At 55.2% G+C, this 17,235-nt stretch overlaps 1 protein-coding gene across 4 annotated transcripts in view; it reads left to right on the plus strand.

Annotated features, from left to right (window-relative positions):
• The window catches only part of KIRREL3 (kirre like nephrin family adhesion molecule 3), a 546,848-nt gene extending 530,590 nt beyond the window's left edge, over nt 1–16,258 (plus strand). The window contains exons 11-17 of one of the 4 annotated variants that reach the window (XM_039254901.1): nt 2,070–2,170; nt 4,243–4,441; nt 5,954–5,989; nt 9,531–9,713; nt 11,573–11,682; nt 15,033–15,119; nt 15,635–16,258. In XM_039254901.1, coding sequence (XP_039110832.1) covers nt 2,070–2,170; nt 4,243–4,441; nt 5,954–5,989; nt 9,531–9,713; nt 11,573–11,682; nt 15,033–15,119; nt 15,635–16,078 — 1,160 coding nt within the window. In that variant the 3' untranslated portion in view covers nt 16,079–16,258. The remainder of the gene's footprint in view (nt 1–2,069; nt 2,171–4,242; nt 4,442–5,953; nt 5,990–9,530; nt 9,714–11,572; nt 11,683–15,032; nt 15,120–15,634) is intronic. The other 3 variants (XM_039254903.1, XM_039254902.1, XM_039254904.1) reach the window with 3 other exon arrangements.
• Nucleotides 16,259–17,235: the final 977 nt, after the last annotated feature.

Consider the following 17,235-nt stretch of genomic DNA (forward strand, 5'->3'; position numbering starts at 1 on the left):
CTGCCAGGGATCATGTTTACACCCCCTCCTCTGCCTCCAGCCCTGGCACCAGCTCCCCCAGGTCTCCATGAAGAGAAGTGCCCAGGGGATCAGAGTGAAGCAAGGAGGCTATTCGTTTGTTCCTACTGAACTAAGGTCATCTCACCCTGATGCCCGGGGAAGGATTAAGTGGCTCAGGGAAAAGAGCCTGCCAACTTGGCACAGGGGAGAAGAACTGTTCAGAGAACAGGTGCAGGGGTGGCGGAGCCCTTTGGAAAGGAGCCTGGACTGGGCTCAAGAGACTGGACACTATGAAAGGATCCAAAACGAGCAGGCGTTCTCTTCACCTCAGACCCCGGCTAGTGGGCGACTGACCTCCCATTGCCCTTTGGGGAGCAAACTGGCTCAAACCCAGGATCTACGGGAAAGGGCAGATAAACCGCGCTCCCGCTAAGCTTTGACTACCCAACCCCATCTACTTTTATTCCGATTTCTTCTTTCTTCTAAAAAGCCCTTAAACACATGTATTTGCCTGATGGCTTTTAGAATGCCTGAGGACCACCCCCAGAGAATTCCCAGTTCCTGGGAGGTGAAGGGGAAATGGTTTTGTGGTATCATTGCTTTCAGCCAGCGCGAAACAAAGTACCATCCAAGCTCCTGAAACATCAAGCCCTCTTGCCTTTTTGGCCGAAGACTTCTTGGAGCACAAAGATCTAAGAGAGAAACTCGGCTCACCCACCTTCGGAGGCACCCCGGGGTGGAAGCCCTTATCTGGAGGGTCTCCAGCAGGCAGCCGCCACAAGGGCTCTGAGCTGTTAGCCATCCAGAACTCAGTAGCAGTCACCTGAGTGTCTCCCAGTACCTTTCCCCCCCATTGGCTGAGAGCTACTCATAGAAATGCAAATCTGTTTTAATTAAGGTGGCTAATAAACAGCAATTATGTTTGCAGCAATTTTTGTTTTGTTCCCAGCATAAATTTGCCTGTCCTCCAGATCCCTTGCTCTAGCTCTTTCTCCTCGCTTTTCGGCCACCAAAGCTCCAACCTTTGCCCCAGGGTGGGAAGGGAGCATGAAGGTCTCCATCCTTACACCCCCTTGTTCAGCCACCCAACCCAGCCAGGAAGTTAGCCGAACAAATGGCCGAATTAGCCTCTCCTCCCTCCTCCTCCTCCTCCCTGCCAGGTGGGCTTTGCGCACAAAAGACTTAGGTTAGATAAAAGGCAGAACTGGACAGGAAGCACTCTCCGATTTCAGGTTGCAGGTGGACTCTCTAGGCTGTGGGATGAGGTAGATAAGACAGGTACTCCTGGAGACACTGATAAACATTTCTCTCTCACCACCCCCCCCACACCCCCCCACACACAATGAGATGTCGGGATCAGCTTTGCAGCCGCGGTCTCACCTAAGTGGAGGCAGGCAAAGCAATGAACTACAGGACATCCTGAGACATATGTAAGATGAGGGCTGTGAGCATGCCCGGCCATTCCACCTACCCAGGGTGATCCCCCCACCCCAGGTACAGGAACATCGCCCTTTATTTCTCTTCCTCCCTGGCTTGCCCAACTTTGCAAGGACACCCAGTTTGTTAGGCAAGGCCGCCCTCTACTGGCGATGAAGGAGAATGGCTTGAAAATGGAACAGCTGGGTAAGGCGGAGGCGACATTAGAGGTAACATTACTTAGCGTCCTTCCTCCCGGACACTTCCCCTACTCCCTTCCTAGTTTCCCACCTCCTTCATAAAGCTTTCCCCATCCACCAGGCAGAATTATTCTCTCTCCTCTGAAGTCGGGCAGCACTTGATCCGTACTGCTCTGTGGTACAAACACTCACCACCTTTTATTATAGTTATTTATGTCTTCTGGGTATTCAGACTTAGAAGCGTTCACTCGTCATCCCTTGAGAGGTTTATGACTGAAGGCTTAATTTATCTTTAAGTCTCCTGCCTTGCACTTTACCTTACACATACAGGCCTTCGGTAAATGTTTGCTGAATGATTGAATGAATGGATCACTTTCTGAACACGCCCAAGAAGGGTCCAGCCAGGGAACCTGCCTTTCCTGAATCCCTGATGTGATGCTCTCTCCCCAACAGGACCCCCCATCATCTCCAGCACCCAGACCCAGCATGCCCTCCACGGAGAAAAGGGCCAGATCAAGTGCTTTATCCGGAGCACGCCGCCACCTGACAGAATCGTAAGTGCGCTGCGGCCAGGAGGGAGGGCTTGGGGCTCTGCGAAAACAGCCAGAAGCCTGGCGGGTCACCTCAGCCCGCAGCTTGTAACCACTGGGCCAGTCAGTGCATGCCCCTGAGCTCCGTGCCTTTTGTAGGGGAAATTATACCCACCTTGTGTCTCTTGGAAAGGCGTCAGGAAGACAGGGTACTCCCAGGTTTCATTCATCTGCAAGTGCATTTCACTCTGCTCTGCTGTCCACCTGTGCCCTACCACTCGGGCTTCCCACCACCCTGCATCCTGGGAGCAGAGGCAAGCGAGGTTGGCCAGAAGAAATGATAAGTGATTTCTTCCCTTTCCTGGCTTCAAGGCAAACTTTGGCAAAATCCTAAACAGAGTATGGTTTATAGTCTGCTGACCCCCTTTCTGCACCCTCAGGAGTCCTTCCATACTGGCCTCCACTGCCCTAATGCCCACGGAGAACCCTACCCACTTATCAAGGTTTCCCCTCTAAAAGTATCATTCCATTTCCCCTCCCTTCCTCAAAACTCATGCCCACGGTGCAGCTAAGGCAGCCTGAAGGGTTCACACTTTGGCCCCACTGGGTGTTTGCATTTGCAAAAGCAAGGGTCTTCACCCAAGTCCCTGGGAAACTGACACAAGCCCAAGCATGAAAACAGAGAGAGATGGGCATTTCCCAGCGTTAGTGGGAGTCAGATATTTTTAGTAATCCCCGGTGCCTAGGATAGGCATCTACCTTCTATCAGGAGAGAGACTTCCCCCGCTCCCCAAGGGTCAGCACCGCAGGGCTGTTGGACCCTCCCACAGCGAGGTGGTGCCCAGAGAGGGTGTAGGGGATGCACACTGAGCAACAGGTCCCGTGCCTGCCAGAGGCTGGGATGTTAAAGGTGTCGTGCTGTAAACTCCAGTTATCATCAGAGCATTATTGCTGTTACATACTTTCTCAGGCATTCAATTCACTCACCATCTGAAAAATTCACACAACAATTGCAAGAATTCACACACAGAACTAGTACCTGCACCTTCCCTTTCACTTCACTCTTTAATATTTTTTAGAATGAGGGGCACCTGGGTGGCTCAGTCAGTTAAGCACGTGACTCCAGGTTTCAACTCTCAGTCCCTGAGATCGAGCCCCCCCATCAGGCTCTGTGCTGGCAGCGTGGAGCCTGCTTGGCATTCTCTCTTTCCCTCCCTCCCCCTCCCCCCATTCTTCCAAACACTCTCTCTCTTTCAAAATAAATACATATTTTTTAAAATTTAAAATAACTGTAACACATGCCCGTCGCAGAATAATCCATTCACTCTTAATTGTATTCACACAATCTCTCTCTTCATAGAGCTCTGCCTCTTGGCCGGTGGTTCTCAACCGGGATCATCTTGCCCCCGAAGGGACATTTACCATTGTCTGGAGACATTTTTGGTTGTCACAATTGGAGGGGTGCCACCAGCATCGAGTGGGTAGAGGCCAGGGATACTGCCAAATCTCCCTCAGTGCGTGGGACAGCCTCCCCCCACCACCACCAGGAATGATCCAGTCCAGAATGGCACCAGCCCCAAGCATGAGAAAGCGGTGTTGGCTTGCCAGTGCCCTCCAAGCATTGCCTGCACTGACCACACATTCTCAGAAATGCCAGGGTGTATGTGCAAGGAACTTACCCGCTGAGGTGCTCAAGTATAGGTGGCATGGCTCCGAGAAACCTTAAACTCTCAGCCTTATAAAGTAAGACAGGTCAAGACAGTCACAGGACAGCTCTTGGAATGCACCTGCGCACAAGTTGACAGAGTGAAAGTAACAAGACGGGCCTCACTCTGGGGCTGGCCTTCTGCCTCCGCCTGCCGGGGCAGCACAGGGTCAGGGCTACCAGCACAGGCCAGCCGAGGGAGGGGCTCCAGTCGCTGCCACAGGGTTCCCTGTGTGCCTGGAACCTGGCCTGGCTGGTTAAGGCAGAAAGCCAGTCCTGTTACCCGAAATACCCCAGACCCACACAAGGGCTCCCGTGGAGGGAAATACTGTCTGGGACATGGCATGGTGGCTCTGTGAGGCGTCTCCTCCTAACTGTGCAACTTGGACAGGCCTGGTCCTGGAAGGAGAATGTGCTAGAGTCGGGGACGTCAGGACGCTACACGGTGGAGACTGTCAGCACTGAGGAGGGGGTCATCTCCACCCTGACCATCAGCAACATCGTTCGGGCTGACTTCCAGACCATCTACAACTGCACCGCCTGGAACAGCTTCGGCTCCGACACGGAGATCATCCGGCTCAAGGAGCAAGGTAAGGGCCGCCAGGGCCCTCTCCCCGCCTAGGCCAGGGCCCCAGGCGAGGTCTTCTAGGGTCCTGAGGGGACAGAGCCCAGCTGAGGCTATAGGCAGATTGAGCCCAAGGACAAGTCACGGCGCTCTTCCGAATGTGCTACACGGCCTTGGTCAGGTCCCCAAAGTGGCCTTCTTTGGTCCAGTTCCCCCAAGGCAAAGGCACTAGCCCACACCTGGAAGGGAGATGGGGAGAAAACTGCTTAGGATGGGGGTTCTTCAGGGCAACGTTTCAGGGAAAGGTGACCACAGAGCTGCCACAATCAGCCTTCCAGCAGCTTCTGAGGGCCCTGGCTTCTTTGCACTTGGCATTTCCCTAATGCCCTTAGGGGTGTGTAATCCCCTGAGGACTGTCCCTGCGGGGATACACTGGAAGTGAAGTGTCGGGGAACGTGGCCTGGCTGGTTAAGGCAGCAAGCCAGTCCATTACCCGAAACACCCCAGAGAGTGCCCATGCTAAGCTGAGGGCCAGTGCTTGAGCTGCCCCAGCCCCCATACTTAGGGGTCAGGTCCAGTCACCTGCACTTCCTCCAGGAACAGAGACACACGCACCACTGTGCCCTGAAGCCCCCCCCCCACCCCCCCATCAGAGGGCAGCGCTGGGCAGGAAGGCTCAGAGCTGCTGGGTGGGCGAGAGGGAGGAGGAGCGGGGAGGAACAGGCTCTCCCCAGTGTGGCCCCACCTACAGACTGCCCAGCTCCTGGTCAGGGAGGTGCTGAGAGCTCCAGGGTCTGCTCTAAGGCCTAACGTGGACCGGAGGGTGGGAGCCGCAGAGGGGCGAGATGGGCGTTTGAGAAGCTCAGCAGGAGGCCAGCAGCGCACTGGTCCTGGGATGGGCTGCAGATCTTGTCCCTTTGCCAGGGGGCGCAGTCTGTGGCAGACAAGGCAGGCCAGGGCCTGGGCCCTGGAAGTGTCTAACCCCTCCAAGGTGAAGGTTCACCCGCAGACTGTCAGGCCCCGGCAAGAGTTTCGGGGCCAGCCAGGTGGTCTCAGACGGACCCTTTGGACCTCAGCGCCACCCTGTGGATCGGTGTTTCCCTACACCTCTTCACTAATAGGTGCTGCTTTGCATAATGCTTTGCACATAATTTGCATACTATCATCTACACATCATTCTAAACCCTCCCAGCCCCTCACCCCCGTTGCTTGCCCTCCATGTCTACCCCTCAGTGCCCCCACCTCCACTCCCTCCCCTTAGTGTTCTCACCTCAACCTCTCCAGATACCCCCACCCTCCCAAGCTTAACTTCTCTCTCTGGTCCCTACCCCCCCCCCCCATCCTCTGGAGTCTCTTCTAAGTCAGCCTGAAAGAACTCCAAGTTCAGTTCAGCTAGCCTGGGTCTGTGGGATGGTCCCGGAAACGTGAGAGAGGAGGGAGTCCCTCATCCCAGTCCCCACCGGATGGCCGGCCCCAGTCCCACCCCACCCTGGCCAGCCAGGCCCTGGCTGTGGACGCTTGCTTTATTTCCAAACAGGTTCGGAAATGAAGTCGGGAGCCGGGCTGGAAGCAGGTACGGAAGGAGACATGAGAGCTCCCTGGGCGGGGAGGAAGGGACCTCTGGGCTAGTGGGGGAGGGACCCTAAAGGGGGTAGGGAGGCCTGCGCAGGCCACTAACTTCTCTGCCCTCCCCCCACTTCCAGGCTTTAGTGCAGCCAGAGCAGGGAGAGGGGTTCCCAGCCGGCTTGGGTCCACGGACTCCAGAGACCTGTCCCCTCTGTCGCTGCCACCAGAGCCCACAGGCTCCTTGCAGCCCAGGACACTGGCTCCTGCCCCTCCCCCTCTGGTCCTCCCATCCCTTCTCCTCTAAGAAGCCCTACTCCTCCGCTCTCGGGTCAGCTCAGCTCACCCCCAGCCTGGCCTCCCTCTGTTCCCAGGCTCTCCCTAACTCTTCCTGCTTCTCAACATCATCACCAGCTTGGCCATGCTTCCCAGGACGCCAGGGCCTCCCAGCACCTTGGCTGCATAATCCATGCTAATCCATGCTTTCTGCTCAGCTCCCCCCTTCCCCAGCACAGCTTCCCATGGAATTGTTATTGCGTCCATCCCACTGAGGCTGCGGGGTCGTGCCTCCCTCTCCAGGCTCCCAGGACTCAGTGGCTCCGTCTTGGGACCCCACAGGAGGACCGTTGCCCCGACTGTCTGAGCGGGAACCCAAAAAGAGAATCAGGACATTGCAAGCCAGACTCCACGGGGCCCGACCAAGACCATGAGGAAGATGGGCGGGGGGGGGGGCGGTGAATCTTCTGCCACATGGACCCTGAAGGGGCTAGGCCTCCTCACTTCGTTCATCAAACTCCTGTGGGGCCCACACACCCTCCCCTCTGGGCAGACATGCCCCTTTACGAGCGTCAGTCTCCGCACAGGCAAACTCACAGAGGCAGCACAGTACAGCTAATGCTGTATTCTCCCTGTCACCACTCAGAGCCCAGTGATGGAGGTGGTGTCCGCTTCCTGTCTCCATCTCACCTGTGTCTGTTCACACTCATCCACAGTCCCCGACACCTTCCCTCATGGCCGAGTCCAGCCCCCCTCCTTTGAAGGAGGAGAGGCTAAGCAGGCAGCCCCTCCCCCCAGCCCCTCTCCAGGGGACATCCAAGAGAGAAAACCTGCACAGGTGGCCTAAGCAGACCCCAGGGAGCCAGGCAAGGAACAAACACACACAGGCGGGTGTACAGGGAATGCCACCCCAATGGTCCCCCTGTCCCCAGCAAACCCTCTCTCTCTCTCTGCCCCTGCCTGCCCACTCAGGGACAGCTCTCCAGATAAGTCGGTGCCCTCCCAGCTGTTAACAAGGCAAGGAAAGGTGGCCTCACAGGATGACAGTCAAAAGTCACCTTAGATACCATTGCCTGGTTCTCTCGTTTTATGGGAGAGGTATCAAAGCCTGGAGAGCTTAAGGAGCCTTCCATGGTCACCCTTTGGCTCTGGGCTCATCTGAGACAAGACTCCAGTTTTTCCAAGGAGACTTACTAGGCATCGAGGAGGAACTAAACCAAACGCAAATTAGTAAAAGTCAAAAGTGCAGACCCAATGAGCTTTCCTTTCCTAACAGCATTAAAATCTGGAGACAGAATCATCTATTTGCCCAAAGCAAGCTGCTGGGTCTGGTTGAGGTCTACTGACAGGTCCCCGCTTCCACTCCTGACTGTTGAGCCCAACCCAAACATCTCCCATTTTTAATCCCTGAGTGTTCTCTCCACATCCACCTTCTCCTGTCCCCTCTCCTGTCACTCTAACAATGATCTTGGCCACCAAGAAGCAGGTGATGAATGCACTACTGTGCATATCCTGGCATGGAAGGAAAGTACCAGCATCACCACCAATACTGCCAGGCCCAGGCACCTGCTTCCCCAGTTTCCTCCTCTCTTCCTTGCTTTAAAGCAAACAACAATGAGAGGTTAACTCACAGTCCAAGGCAAATCCCTAGACATCCCACAGTCATCCACACTAACTATGTGGGACAAGTCAGGGGACAGGGAGCTCAGGCTCTACAAGGAATTTTCTTCTCATTTAAGGCTCTGACTTGCTCCATTTCTCCTTCCCATACACAAACAGGAGAAAATACTTGAATAGGGCTGGAGCCAGGGTCAGTTCCAAGGCTTTTACCTGAATTCACTCATCTAATGTTTGTTTATTTTCTGAGACAGAGACAGAGGTGGAGGGAGAGTGGGGGAAGGGCAGAGAGAGAGGGAGACACAGAATCCGAAGCAGGCTCCAGGCTCTGAGCTGCCAGCACAGAGCCTGACGCGGGACTCAAACTCACAGACCTTGAGATCATGACCTGAGCTGAAGTTGGCCACATAACTGACTGAGCCACCCAGGCACCCCTGCATTCACTCATCTAAACCCCATAACAACCTCCCTGAGGTGGGCACTATAATTATCCCATTTTAGAGAGAAGAGAGGTGAAGTAAGCTACTCAGAAGATGTGATGGGGTCCGGGCCGTACAGAGCACGTGAGCCGTAGAGGATGCTGTATGATACAGCAGACAGAGAGAGCTAGGGAGCAAAAGGAAGACTTTGCCCTGGTTCTATTGTAGCTGTGTGTCCTTGACCAAGTCCAGTGACTTCTCTGGACTGCAGTGTTTCCGTCTACAAATGAGAGGCTTGGACTCAGCAGGCTGGAAGGTCTCCCTGCCCCTGCATTTTCTAATTCTATTCCCAGTGGACTATTCAGGGTTCCAAGTCCTGTGCTCCGGCCCATATGCAGCCACACAAGACCCGGGGCTGTCCGGAAGAACACCCCTTCCCCCATACATGCCCCTCCCCTTCTGCATCTCTCCTGCACTAGGGCACTAGACTGCTGAAGAAACCTGGCAGGGAGTGAGGGCTTGCCACCTGGAAGCTTCTGTCTGGGAGGGCTGCTGGGATGCCCAGAGCACTGGCCCAGGAGGGGAAGGAGCAGAACTGGGGGAGGGAGGGTCAAGAAAAAGGAGTGTTTCTCCATAGGGAGGTAGGGAGGGGGAGATGCAGTCCCACCCACCCAGCCCCCCTCTACCCCTCCACCCTAGACTTGGGCCTTGGCAGCTACTACCCTGAGGCCCAGCATGCCCCTGTGGAGAAGCTGCCTCAGGCCCGAGAACTCTCTAAAAGCTGGTTGTCCGGCTCCATCTTCAGCACCTGGGAACGGGAAGAGAAGGAAAGCACAAACCAGGCAAACAAGGGAAGTACCCATAGTCATTTTCCAAAGAAAATCCAGGACATTCTACTCTGCAGCCACCACACGATAGAATACTCCTGGCTTAGTACAGAGGCGAGCTACACAGTACCCAGCCTTGCTTCTCATCTCTGGGCAGCCCGCCCCACACCGACCCTCCCCGTGTCTGCTTGCCTCCCTCCCACTCACCCCTGCCCCCGCCCTCCCCTAGTCCTCGCCCCACCCTGAGTCCCAGTGGAGCTGTTCCTTGTTGGACTGCACCTGCCCAGGCCTGCGAGGCACTGCCCAGGAGGCCCTGAGCGCAGGGGTCCAGGTACCTGGGTAAGGCCCCAGTGGGGAGAGTTGGCCACCAGTCCTGGATTGCTCCTCAGCCTCGTCTGCTTCTCTCCTACAGAGTCTGTGCCGATGGCCGTCATCATCGGGGTGGCCGTAGGAGCCGGCGTGGCCTTCCTCGTCCTTATGGCAACCATCGTGGCCTTCTGCTGTGCACGCTCCCAGAGAAGTACGGGAGGGACCCCCGGGATCTCAGGGAGGGGGACAGAGAAAAAGGCCAGGCTTAGACTGCCCCGGAGAGCAAGTAAGCAGGAGTGCAATGAGCAGGGGGCCCTAACGGTGCTGTGAGCTGCTGGGGCAGGGATGGGGTCGTTGTGCATCTTTTTCCGCGCAGTGCCGCGTGTATGTCTGGCACATAATGGGCGCTCAGCTGAGGCGGAACCGGACTAAACTGAAACCCGGACAAGGCGGTCAGCCAGCACTTTGGATGGAACGCATGCGGCTGCACAGAACACAGAGAAATGTGGGAGGGGGTTGGGGGAGACGTGGTTTGATCTTTGCGCTCCGACTTCTGCTAGTCTAACCAGAAAGACAGGTCACCCACACATGTTGGCGGGGGTGGGGGGAGGGGGGAACATTCAAGGAACCCCTTTGTGAACACTGTTAAAGGTCTTTAGTCACTAGCAATAAAATTCTGGCACATGTGCACTCTTGAAGAATCCGTGAGCCTGGAGTCCCATCCTGGCCGTAGCTCTGGCGTCACATGTGATGGACAGACGTGCGGAAGCGTAAGATGGGATGGTTGAGCGGAGGAAAACAGTGGAGACACAGTCTTCTAGCCTTTACCTTTTTCCACCATGTGAGCTTGGACAAGCCACCACCATTCCAGGCCTCAGTTTCCTTATGTCTATCAGTAAGAGATGGCTTGGTGTGACTTTTATGACCCCACTGACTCCAGTGTTCTATGAGTCTGAGGCACAAAATCAACAATCCAAGTCAGCCTATTCCCTCCACCGCTTGGCGGCTCTCCTGTCCTAGAAGAAAGCTGGGTGTCCCCCACGAGGTTTCCTCTGCTGCAAACTACACAGCCTTGGCCCTCTTGACTTCCCCCAGTGAGGGGTTCATAGAAGCTCCCTTAGCACCCTCTCAGGGGAAATTACATGCGAGCGTGTTTTAGCAAGAATTTTCTGACAGAGCTCTCCAACGGTAAATGGGCCGCCTCCCAGCATCTCCACCACGGAAACATTGACACAGGAACTGGACCACCCCATGTCAAGGATGTTTCCACTTTAGGGGCGCCTGGATGGCTCAGTCGGTTGGGCATCCGACTCCGGCTCAGGTCATGATCTCGCAGTCTGTGGGTTAGAGTCCCGTGTCGGGTTCTGTGCTGACAGCTCAGAGCCTGGAGCCTGCTTCAGATTCTGTGTCTCCCTCTCTCTCTGCCCCTCCCCTGCTCACACTCTGTCTCTCTCTGTCTCAAAAATAAATAAACATTTAAAAAAAAAAAAAAAGGATGTTTCCACTTTGGGCAAGGGGGGTTGGCCATGGGACCTTGAGGTCCTTTCTAACAGTAAGATTTGTGACTCTCTAAATGGAGACATCATCACGGTTCGTGGGTTCGAGCCCCGCGTCGGGTTCTGTGCTGGCAGCTTGGAGCCTGGAGCCTGTTTCAGATTCCGTGTCTCCCTCTCTCTCTGCCCCTCCCCTGCTAATGCTCTGTCTCTGTCTCAAAAATAAATAAACTATAAAAAATTTTTTTAATAAAAAAATAAATAAATGGAGAGATCAGAATCTGGTAGTGTAGGACAGAGAAGACTTCTAGAAGGAGGTGAGACTTGAGTAGGATAAAAAGGACCTAGCTCTGTAAGGCAGACAAATGGATGCGGATGGCATCTGAAGCCAGGGCAACCGCAGTGAGAGGCTGAGATGCATGCCGCAGGGCCAACAGAGAAGGAGAACTGAGGCCCCAACAGCCCACAGCACATCCACACAGGTGTTCTGCTGGGGGGGTTGGTGTGGGGGAGGGCACTGAAGCTACTGAGCTCAGGGACTGAAGGGTAAGCCCTGGGGGTGGTGGGGGCGGCAGGGGCTCGACATCTTAGGCCCTAACACCTAAGGATGAGGACTGAACCTGTCATCTGTCCTTGCCTATCTTACATCCAGATCTCAAAGGGGTTGTGTCAGCCAAGAATGACATCCGAGTGGAGATTGTCCACAAGGAGCCTGCAGCTGGTCGGGAGGCTGAGGAACACCCTACCATCAAGCAGCTGATGGTGAGAATGCCACCTTATCCCCACCCCACCCTGACCTCTGTGACCCGAATGTCCTGACTCCAGAGGCTTCTTGGTGGCCTGGATGCTCTCCAGAAGTAGAGCATAGGTCAAGATGTTCCCTCTCCTCTCGGCCAACAGAGAGTTAGCATCTGTCTACTACATTGCACTTGGTGTTCGGGGAGACTCGAAGACATCCAAGGTGCAATCTCAGCTTCCAAAAATCTGACTATTCAGTAGAGAGACAAGACACGTGCATAAGTTGCCATAATATGTTGTTGCTTAATATAGAATTCTATACACACATGGATATTATAGATATTTGGTACATGCCCTGCCCCTCCTCCAGCTCCTCCCCTGAAAAGTTTGCAAGAAACGTACGTTCCTCTTAGGAAACTGGATTGTTTACCAGAAGCAAACTCATTACTTTTCCAGCAAACCAAAGCCTGCCCCTCCTCCTCTTCCTGATTCCCGTTGATAGACCGTAATCCACCCAGCTGTACGAGCAGGAATCTGGAAAACCGTGCTAGAAAACTCTAGTGCATGCTATGTCACGGTTGAACTACCTTGGAGTCACAGCAGCAGGCAAGGGTGTGGAGGGAGGAGCTTCTCTGTGCCTCAGTCTCCTCCTCTGTGAAGTGGGGATGAAAGTCATAGCACACGGGGCCGTGGTTAACAGCGGAATGGGTAAACCCAGAAAGGGCTTGGAGGCCAGGGAACACAGTTAAGTGCTCAAGAAACATTAGCCACTAAGTGGCTTTGAAATCACCCCTTCCTTTATCTGTGTCCACTAGATGGTAAGCAAGCTGCCTGTTCATCCCTGTGTCTCCGAGCCTCACAGTCCCTGGCCGATGCACCCTAACATTATTGAATCGAATGGGCATTTTCCTCACTGGTCTTTTCTTTCTAATTCTCATTCTCGGGTCCTTTCACTTGCACTTCAAACAGTGTCTCAAATGTGTGCCCTCGCCTCTGTCCCAGCATTACTTCCCTATTAGGGCCTCACGTGGCTCCCTGGACTATTACAACACCTTAGTGGTCTCACCACTTTAGGTTTTTTTTTTTTACCACCTGATTCAGTCCACCCTCCAGAGTCCCACAAAAAGGGTCCTTCTAGAATGAAAAACAGATCCTTAAAATCTCTCGGTGGCTCCCCGTGTCTACTAGATAAACCCCAACCACCAAGCATGTCATCAGGTCCTTCCTTCATCAAGAGGCAGCTGCTGGCCTTTCCAGCTCCATCTTTCTACCAAATGCACCCGGCACTCCAGACACTCCAAACCTTGCAGTTCCTGGCCCTTGGGGGCTTTCCATAGGCTGTTCCCTCTGCCTGTTGATCTTGTCTGTTGAATTTCACATTCTCCCATGAGAGTCAGTTCGAATGTCACCTCCTCTATAAGTGTCCCTTCTTGTCCTCCCCCTGCGGCCAGAGCCACGCACTTCCTGTTCCCCCCATACACCTTGCACGCTCCTCTCTCACAGTGCGTTGCTCTGCTTATACATCAGCTCCCCAGTTATCTCACAGTTCCTCAAGGGCATGTTCCAAGTCTTTTTTTTTTTTTATTTTTTTAATGTTTTATTTATTTCTGAGAGACAGTGTGAGCAGGGAAAGGTCAGAGAGAGGGGGAGATACAGAATCTGAAGCTGGCTCCAGGCTCTGAGCTGTCAGCACAGAGCCGGACCCGGGGCTCGAACCCACAAGCCGTGAGATCATGACCTGAGCCGAAGTCGGACGCCCAACCGACTGAGCCACCCAGGCACCCCGGCATGTTCTGAAGTCTTTGCATGTCTCCTTCCTCCAGGCCTAACACAGTGCCTGACACGGTAGAGCCTTTAACCACACAAGAGTGGAAACCAGAGCCCAGATCCGAGAAGGGATGGGCATCTCTGTAGATGGGCTCATCAAGGCTGGTGTGGAAGTACCCTGGCCTGTCCTCCATCCCAAACAGGACCTTAAATTCCCTTCAATTCTGATTGCCTCAGACCGTCTCTACCCCCTCCAACCCAACCCTTGCTTGAGAAAGACTGCAGGCTGTTTCACTAGTCAGTTAAGAGGGTGCATGTGGCTGGGGGGGCAGGGACCTGCTGAGAGCTCTGTCCCTAAGCCTTCCCTCAGGGAGACCTCAGTTCCCCCACTCACTCCCTGGCCCCTGTATGGCTCTTCTAAGCCTGATGGGAGGCAGGGTTAGAGGTTGAAACTAGTAGGAAAGAACTCTAATCCAGGAAGAACCAGAGCATTAGACTGGAATGAAACAGAATGGAAGCCCTCTAGAGGGTTGATTCATGAGGCTCCAGAAGGAGACCAAGAAAATGAGTCACAAGGGACAAGAAACATCCCAGCTCAGAGGGTGGGTGGGAGCCTGTCCTAGATCATGTCATGTGCAGAAGGGATGCCGTGGAAGCATCTGTGTGCCCCAGAATAAGCATCACTGTGGTTATTCAGATTCACGTACCCACCGTGTGCCGAGCACGCTTTACTCTCCATCATCAGTCTGTTATTTAAATTTGCAGTCATTTAGAGCTATGCCATTTCACTCATCCATGCGACATAAACATGACATCTGTGACGGCCCTACCGTATATCGGGCACTGCGCTAGGCATGACAAATCAAAACGATTACATATGATTCCGCTCCAAAAGCATTGTAGTCAATGACCACAATATACAAGGTGCTGTACCAGGTGTGCTGGGGCCCCAAAGAGAATAGGAGGCGGTCCTTGCCCCTAGGCACGTTGGCCTCTGCTAAGAAGGTAACTCTTGGGACATCTAAATCATTGCTGTGAATAACAGGCGTGTCCCCTGTTGCCAGAATCTCACAGGCAGTTATGCACTATGAGTCTTTCCAAAGACCTTCATTAAGCCTAGCACTGGGTGATAAGCTGACCTCCTAAGACCCGAGCCTGTGCCTAGCAATCGAGGTCCCGTAATTATTTATCTACAGACCCAGCTCCCTGATGAGCACAGCTACATCTTAATGCACCTCAATCTGCATAAGCCTGGCCTGCAATTCAGTAAATGCTCCGTGGATTGAATGGAATCATCCAAGTGAAATGCCCTAGCCAAAGGAAGAAAGTGTGGTCTTAGCAAACCACCCCTCCCCCACTCGACCCCCTCCCCCATCCCTCCTGTCTCTCTCTGTCTCTCAGGACTGGGGTCCAAGAACAATGACAACATCTGGAATCTCCTCCTGACTCCTTTATGTGCCTTCCACGGGCCAGGCAGTGAGAGGAGGTGGGGAGGGAGCAACAGAGATGACATGCCTCTTTCGAGTTCATTTCTCTCTCTCTTCCCGGGGGGGAAGTGAACGTTTAGCCCACCTCCAATCCACTGAGCAGCCATTTCTGGGTTGTAGATGGACCGGGGTGAATTCCAACAAGACTCAGTACTGAAGCAGCTGGAGGTCCTCAAAGAGGAGGAGAAGGAGTTTCAGAACCTGAAGGTAAGAATAGCCGCGGGGTGTAAGTCCCAGCCGTGGAAGCCGGGGTTCCAATGTCCAAGCCTCAGCTACAGACAATGACCGGAAACCCAGAAGGGCCGGAGGGCACCCTGGGGACAAGTGCCGATTCTCTCCCTAAGCGAAGACACTCACCTGGAGGCAAGCGAGTGAAGGCTGGGGTCGCACTGTTCTCCCCTACAGCTTCCTCACAAATAACCATTTTAAATTCAGTACCCATGTTCTGGACAAAAACAAAAACCGAGGTCTGGTTCCCAAATGGCTTCGCGCCGCTCTGACATAGTGCTGCATCCCTGTGAGGTCTAGCCTCCCTGCTGGCACCTGCACACCTGCCAGCCCCTCCCCTTCAGCACCCCCCCCCCATGTCCCCGGTTGTCCCCTTCCTCCAGTGTCTCCTTAGCCCTTACTGTGTAAGGAGGACTGGCTCAGCCCAGACAGAAAGCCCCCCACCAAGGTCACTGCCCACCCAGTGACGCCCCTCGCTCTGCCCCCCCTCCCAGGACCCCACCAACGGCTACTACAGCGTCAACACCTTCAAAGAGCACCACTCGACGCCCACCATCTCGCTGAGCAGCTGCCAGCCAGACCTGCGGCCCGCGGGCAAGCAGCGGGTGCCCACGGGCATGTCCTTCACCAACATCTACAGCACCCTGAGCGGCCAGGGCCGCCTGTACGACTACGGGCAGAGGTTCGTGCTGGGCATGGGCAGCTCGTCCATCGAGCTCTGCGAGCGGGAGTTCCAGAGAGGCTCGCTCAGCGACAGCAGCTCCTTCCTGGACACGCAGTGTGACAGCAGCGTCAGCAGCAGCGGCAAGCAGGACGGCTACGTGCAGTTCGACAAGGCCAGCAAGGCCTCCGCGTCCTCTTCGCACCACTCCCAGTCCTCCTCCCAGAACTCTGACCCCAGCCGACCCCTGCAGCGGAGGATGCAGACTCACGTCTGAGGATCCCAGACCCGGGGCCCGGGGAGGGTGGGGGGAGGGACCGCGGGGTGCGCTGCGCGGAGGACCCCAGAAGCGGCGCCTCCAGGAAGGCCCCCCGGGAGCGCCTCTGCCGCCATCCAGCCATCCAGCGTCCTGAGAAGCCCTGATCAAGCACAAACCCGGGTCCCCAGCTGCAGTGTGCCAGGGACGGGGCGGGAGGGGGGAGTTGGGGGGGGGGCGGTTCCGAGGTCAGAGGACGCCGCTGAGTACACCGTGCTCCTTCCCGGACACTCTGGTCCCCAGCCCTTTCCTGGAGGCCCCTCCCACAGGCACCAGAGGCAGCTATAACTTTGCTTTAATGAAACTGCCGTCCGCTCTCCGGCGTCCCCGTGAGCTCTACCCATCGCCGCCCACCGCCCGGCCCGCGTGCCTGCGCTCCTCCACAATCCTGGGGAGAAGGGGGGGGGCGGGGGGTGAAGCCCTTCCCGGCACTGAACTGCCCCAGAGACCCCAGCGCCCCCAGCTGCTCAGAGCGCCGACCCTGGATGCTGAGAAGGAGGAACCGGCCCTGGGGCACCTCTCCCACCGCACTGGCCGCCAGCCCGCCCCCAACTTGTTCGTGTTTTGTGTCCATACTCTTGCAGTTCTGTCCTTGGACTTGAGGCCTCTGAACTCTGAGGTGGGACTGAGCCAGTCAGACGCTGGTGTCCTGGGAGGGCGAGGGAGGGCCAAGGGGGGACATGGGAACGCTTGGGGAAACTCTCGGGACATGCCCCTCGCCAGGCTGCGCGATTCAGAGCCTCCCCACCCACCCCTGCTTCGTGTACCGCCCTCCTCCCCTACAGCACAATCGGAGTTAATATAAGCAGTGTGAGAGCTTCTCTGGCCAGGGTTCTTCAAATAGTCATTGGAGAGAGTGTTTCTTGGGACACGTAGGGCTTGAGGGGACCAGAGGTCAGGCCTTTCAAATGGTGAGACTCCCCTTCTCAGGTGATGAACCTCCAGGGGCCTAGATCCACACAAGGAACAATGGTCAGTCTTCAGTAAGACTGCAGGGCAGGAGAGGAAGTATAGCTACACGCCACCCCGCCTACTCACCACCTGAAAATAAATGTTAGGGCCGTTGCTCCGACATATCTGTTCTGTCCTTGTGTTCCTGCAGAGCCACAGGAGGAAGC

This window comes from Hyaena hyaena, unplaced genomic scaffold (genome assembly GCF_003009895.1).
Source record: "Hyaena hyaena isolate Hyena2069 unplaced genomic scaffold, ASM300989v1 scaffold_500, whole genome shotgun sequence".
In the NCBI taxonomy this organism is placed as follows: domain Eukaryota; kingdom Metazoa; phylum Chordata; class Mammalia; order Carnivora; family Hyaenidae; genus Hyaena; species Hyaena hyaena.